The sequence below is a fragment of the Hemibagrus wyckioides genome, linkage group LG18, assembly GCF_019097595.1.
Source record: "Hemibagrus wyckioides isolate EC202008001 linkage group LG18, SWU_Hwy_1.0, whole genome shotgun sequence".
NCBI classification, from domain to species: Eukaryota; Metazoa; Chordata; class Actinopteri; order Siluriformes; family Bagridae; genus Hemibagrus; species Hemibagrus wyckioides.
In genome coordinates this window covers 19,337,535-19,343,893 of record NC_080727.1, presented here as the reverse complement: position 1 = coordinate 19,343,893, position 6,359 = coordinate 19,337,535, and the positions used below count along the sequence as shown (strand labels likewise).

Genomic DNA, 6,359 nt, shown 5'->3' with positions numbered 1-6,359 from the left:
CTTTATTGTCATTTCAACCATATATTGCTGATACAGTACATGGTGCAATGAAACAACATTCCTCCTGGACCAGAGGTGCTACACAGAACAAAAACAGACAAGCGCAGACAAACACGACTGTGTTCAAAAGAAGTGTTGGAGAGTGAGAGGATACAGTGTTGGAGGGTATCTCACAAAAGTGAGTACACCCCTCACATTTTTGTAAATAATTTATTATATCTCTTCATGTGACAACACTGAAGAAATGACACTCTGCTACAATGTAAAGTGGTGAGTGTACAGCCTGTATAACAGTGTAAATTTGCTGTCCCCTCAAAATAACTCAACAGACAGCTAAACTGTTGACAACAAAAGTGAGTACACCCCTAAGTGGAAATGTCCAAATTGGGCCCAATTAGCCATTTACCCTCCCTGGTGTCATGTGACTTGTTAGTGTTACAAGGTCTCAGGTGTGAATGGGGAGCAGGTGTGTTAAATTTGGTGTTATCACTCTCACACCCTCTCATACTAGTCACTGGAAGTTCAACATGGCACCTCATGGCAAAGAACTCTCTGAGGATCTGAAAAAAAGAATTGTTGCTCTACATAAAGATGGTCTAGGCTATAAGAAGATTGCCAAGATCCTGAAACTGAGCTGCAGCACGGTGGGCAAGACCATATAGCAGTTTTACAGGAGAGGTTCCACTCAGAACAGGCCTCGCCATGGTCGACCAAAGAAGTTGAGTGCACGTGCTCAGCGTCATATCCAGAGGTTGTCTTTGGGAAATAGATGTATGAGTGCTGCCAGCATTGCTGCAGAGGTTGAAGGGGTGGGGGGGTCAGCCTGTCAGTGCTCAGATCATACGCTGCACACTGCATCGAATTGGTCTGCATGGCTGTCGTCCCAGAAGGAAGCCTCTACTAAAAATGATGCACAAGAAAGACCGCATACAGTTTGCTGAAGATAAGCAGACTAAGGTCATGGCCAGAACCATGTCCTGTGGTCCGATGAGACAAAGATAAACTTATTTGGTTCAGATGGTGTCAAGCATGTGTGGCGGCAACCAGGTGAGGAGTACAAAGACAAAGACAACTAGTGGTGGGAGTGTCATGGTCTGGGCCTGCATGAGTGCTGCCGGCACTGGGGAGCTACAGTTTATTGAGGGAACCATGAATGCCAATATGTATTGTGACATACTGAAGCAGAGCATGAGCCCCTTCCTTCAGAGGCGCAGGGCAGTATTCCAACATGATAACGACCCCAAACACACCTCCAAGATGACCACTGCCTTGCTAAAGAAGCTGAGGGTAAAGGTGATGGACTGGCCAAGGTGGGGGAGCGCAAGGTCTCTAACATCCACCGGCTCTGTGATGCCATCATGGAGGAATGGAAGAGGACTCTATTGGCAACCTGTGACTTTAGATTTGCATGGTTGAAACCTCCGGCGATAATAAAAAGTTCATCGGGGTGAGCATTCTGCAGCTCGCTAAAAGCTCTGTAGAGCTAAAGCAGAGCCTCCTTAGCATTAGCGCTGGGGGGAATGTAAACTCCGAAAGTGAATATGGTGCTGAATTCCTGTGGTAAATAAAATAAAATGACCTGCATCTAAGTCACAGAGGTCTTGCACAATTCGGCGAGTCGTACCGCACAGAGGCTCATTTCCGTCGGCACGAAACTAATAGATGCCCACTGAAGAAGAAGAAGAAGAAGAAGAAGAAGAAGATGAAGGTGATGATGATGATGATGATGATGAAGTAGTCAAACTCAAGACAAAGTAAAGAAGCTTTATTGTCATTTCAACCATATATTGCTGATTCAGTACACGTTGAAATGAAACAACGTTCCTCCTGGACCAGAGGTGCTACACAGGACAAAAACAGAACACAGGGTGACGCAGACAAACATAGAGCTAAACTATTTAACAAACACATCATCAAGTTCAGTCAGGAAATCCAGGATCCAGGTGCAGGTGCTCAGATCCAGCAGACTCTGATGGCATCGATACGCAAACTGCATGGGGTCTAGTGATGGTGGCAGCAGGTTCTTGATATGTCTCATGTTGTAGTTCGTCATGCACGTTGGCTGGTAAATGATTTTGACACTTTAGTAGTGTCTGGCGGTCATATACATCCGGAGTGACCATTGTGTGTTACTGCCGTGCCGCCAATTCGGACACAAATTGTTCAATAATACTTAAATTGAAATTTCAAATTTTATTTGTCACATACACAAGCGTACACAATATGATATGCAGTGAAATGCTTACACGACTGTTTTGACCCTTGAAAAGGAAAAAAAGAAATAAGGACAGAATAAAAGAAAAGAATAAAATATAAAAATTACAGGTTAGAAAATTTTTACAGTAGGTAAAATGAAATATAAATAAAATAACGAGCACATTGGTTGTAATAGCCGGATATCGGATGTCCACAAAACCTTTGTCCATATAGTGTTAATTAAACGGCTAAAACACAAGTGTCTGTTGAGAATAAATAATGTGGTGACTCCACTAATAGCTTGTACAAAATCTATTAACAAAAGAATTTATGAAAATTAGGGGGCACCCGGATTTGAACCGGGGACCTCTTGATCTGCAGTCAAATGCTCTACCACTGAGCTATACCCCCATGACCAAGATGCGGAGACTTTTAAAATAGTTTTAAAGATATCAGTAGGCTACCGTAATAACGCTACTTGTTAATTTTAGGTTTTAATTTTTATATTTCTCTATTCTTATTCTAACATACAATTGAATCTATTTTCTAACACATCAACTAGCGGATGTTAAAATGATAGCACAATGACGTAAACAGCATACATCATCTATTTTAAACCACAAGAGACGCCATTTTAGCGAAGCACGTCATATACATTTCCGGATTTGTACAGGAAGCGCGTTTACGTTGAACTGTTTGGAGGAACTCGGCAGAAAATGGTATTGTAGTTGTTTATGCTCATTTTTATTCATCTGCTTTCGTTGCACAAATTTGGTTTTCTTTATTTAAACCGTTTCTTAATTCTTTTTTTTCTCAGACTCATTAGCTTTGTTTTGTGGCGTTCCTATAGCTACTAGCCTTTAGCACGTGAGCCAGTTGTTGGTAGAGTAAATTGTGTAAGCATGAATAGAACCGTTTACATAAAATGTTTAGATAATTGATATTTGTTTTGTTTTGTTTCATTGGTCAGATATATCATGAAATTGACGTTGTGGTCAAGGTGTTTAGCATGCTGTGCTTGGTTTAGCTGTTTGTGATGTGTCATTGCCTTGCTAGCTGCGTTTACTTTCTGTTTCAGTCGCTTTAATCTGACTCCTAAGTTTTCTACATCGCACTAGATTTCTATGTAGAATTAATTGAATTGAAAGGCTTAATAAAATCTTTAAAATACTCTTTCGTGTTGTTTAACTTCACAGAACACTCGTGGTCTTCGCTCCCAGCTCAAAGACAGCGTCCCGGTTGCGGGGCTTTGTCCACAGGCGGGATCTTATGGTGTTCCTGACGCCCTACGTGGGGGGTAAACACTCCTTACATTGTTCTGTAATCCTCTAGTGACCTTATGTCCACTTCACCTGTTGTCTTTACTAAACCTGTATTCATGCATTCTTGTGATTTCAGGTTTTCTAGTGTCAAAAACGAGCTCCTCCCTTCTCATCCTTTAGAGCTGTCTGAAAAAAATGTGAGTCTTTAAAATGTACAGTCTCTCTCATTAAATGAGCGCAAGGTGTTATCTGGCATTGAAATTGGCATTAATCGCAACAACTGTCCTAAAGAGGATTATTAATTTGTGGAAATAAGAGAAAAACACACTGTGGAATGGAGATGCAATGCTGTGGCTGATCTCTTTTGTGCTGTGGCGTTTTCAGCATGTGTAAGATTGTGGACGCCTTACTGTTACACTCATGTGGTTCTTCCTCCGAACAAACTTGGAAGCACACAGCTGTGTAGAATGTCTTTGTTTGCTGTAGCATTACAATTTCCCTTCTCTCCAACTCAGAAGCCCAAACATGTTCCAACATAACATTGCCCCTGTACACAAAACAAGACATGTTAAGATGTCTTAAGGTTGGTATAGAGCATCTCCACTCTCGTGGATTGACATCAACCCCACCGTTCAATTTTGTGATGAACCGAAAGCACTCACAAGTACATGCTTTCATCATTACTATTTCTGAGCATCTAAAAGCCACACCCCTTAACTTTTATGTACAGCTAAGTCAACCATGGTTTCAGGAAGAATAGCTGGTTTTAAGTGCAGTGTTAAAATGACCAGTCCTGCTTCTTTGTATGTATTTGCATGTATTTTCTGTATTTGCAGCACCTTAGCTTCTTTCGGCTACCATGGAGCTGCGAATCGTATGAAACGTAACATTTGTAGTTTGAGCGCAAAACACATCTGGATGCACCTGGACAGCGATGAAGGACCAGTTAATGAATTGCATCATTACCCTAGCCAGAAAATATGTAATCATTGTAAAGACTCTGAAAATTACACTGAATGTTAGAGCTCTCCCAACTCCAGGCTAATGGATAAAGGCCGAGATGAAAGCAGCTGCTTCTCTTTGTTATAACAGACTACGCGATTAAAACTGGGAGTTTTCAATTCTGGAAATGAATGTGCGTGACAGCCTTTCTCTAAGCGGAAACGGTGTTTGAAATCTGAAATCTTTAGAATGCCTGCTAGGGACGGCAACGTGCCTCGGCTTCCTCTTGTGATCCGGTCACAAAGGACAGATGTTAATTCCAGATGTAAATGTGACCTAATGCTCCTGTGGCTGATTGGCCAAATCCACTCAAAGATGGAATAGGCTAAATCTGTTCAACAAGCACAAATGCATGTGGTTGTCAGGCGTCCACATTTTTGGTAGATTGTTCATTGTATCATAGAATTTAGCATGTATTGTGTAATCAGGGTGAATTCTGATACAGAGGGATAATTTGTGAATCATTCCCCATGACTTATTGCTTGCTTTGTGGTTTGTGCTTATAGTTCCAGCTTAACCAGGAAAAGATGAACTTTTCCACGTTAAGAAACATCCAAGGACTTCACGCACCCCTGAAACTCCAGATGGAGTACAGAGCAGCCAAACAGGTGGGAACCAGTTAACTCTACATTCACGTGTACTCATTATATCCAGTAGGTTATACACATGACTTTCAGCTAGTGCCAGTTGTATCACTTGGGTTGTAAAAACACATTTGAAAAAAAAAATATATATATATATTTTTCACAGATTCAACGTTTGCCTTTTCTGCCGAGCTCCAATTTGGCTCTAGACACACTCAGAGGTGCTGATGAGTTAATTGGATTTGAGGACATCCTTAATGGTAAGAGCATGTTCACATCTAATAGGGGTTAAGAAATCAGTAGCGGCAAAAGAGTTCATATTCAGGAGATCCGTTTGTCTTTGGTTTTTTTTTTTAAATGAAAAAGCAAACTCCCTATTGAGTTTTATGCAAATATGAACTACAGAGAGACTTTCATTCATTTCGGCGTGAACATACACTCATGCTAAAGGGAATACTGATTAATAGTATGTGTATTAATCAGTGTATATGTATGTATACTATATAGTGTAATCAGACAAAAATAAATAAGTGATGGTGGCTTAATGGTTAGCACTGTTGCCTCACAACAAGAAGGTCTTGGGTTCCAATCCCAGGTTCGAACAGGCCTTTCTGTGTGGTGTGTGCATGTTCTCCCCGTGCCTGCGTGGGTTTACTCCGGGTACTCCGGTTTCCTCCCACAGTCCAAAAAACATGTACATTAGGTTGATTGGTAATTCTGAATTGCCCATAGGAGTGTGTGTGTGTGTGCGTGTGTGGTTGTCCGAGTATATGTGTGGCCCTGTGATGGACTGGTGACCTGTCCAGGGTGTACCCCTGCCTTTTGCCCAATGTGTGCTGGGATAGGCTCCAGCAGATCCCCGTGACCCTGATTAGGAATAAAGCGGGTATAGAGGATGGATGGATGGATTTATGATGTTGCAGTTATTCAGTATGATCATTGTCTTTTAAACTACTGCATTGATCCAGTTTCTCTGATTGTTACATGCCTACTAGAAGAGTTACCTTTGCATACACATTAGTATTTAACTGTACAATTTATTCTGATTAATCTTTACGTGTGTGTGTGTGTTTCAGATCCTGCCCAGTGCGAGCTGATGGGCGAACCTCACATCATGACCGAGTACAAACTCGGTCTGATGTGACCACGCATGTGTTCAGGCTTTATATTTTTATTAAAAACGGAACAAACTGTTTTTTGGTCATTAAGTATTTTGACCAACTTGATTAGTTCCACTCTTGTGTTTTTTCTGTTTCTAATAAAAATGAAAACAATTCAAGAGCTTTCCCTGTTTTGTTCAACATTTGATCAGTTT

General features: G+C 41.2%; 1 protein-coding gene and 1 non-coding gene across 2 annotated transcripts; one reads left to right on the top strand and one right to left on the bottom strand.

Moving 5' to 3' along the window:
• Positions 1-2,535: 2,535 nt before the first annotated feature.
• Positions 2,536-2,607, bottom strand: trnac-gca (transfer RNA cysteine (anticodon GCA)). Its single transcript has one exon. It is a non-coding gene; the product is annotated as a tRNA-Cys (tRNA).
• Positions 2,608-2,773: 166 nt separating this feature from the next.
• pomp (proteasome maturation protein) lies at positions 2,774-6,323 on the top strand. The gene is made up of 6 exons (XM_058416023.1): positions 2,774-2,915; positions 3,393-3,493; positions 3,595-3,655; positions 4,967-5,068; positions 5,211-5,304; positions 6,121-6,323. Exons 1-6 carry the CDS (start codon positions 2,913-2,915, stop codon positions 6,186-6,188), a joined length of 429 nt encoding a protein of 142 aa, XP_058272006.1. The 5' UTR covers positions 2,774-2,912; the 3' UTR covers positions 6,189-6,323.
• The last annotated feature ends 36 nt before the right edge of the window (positions 6,324-6,359 follow it).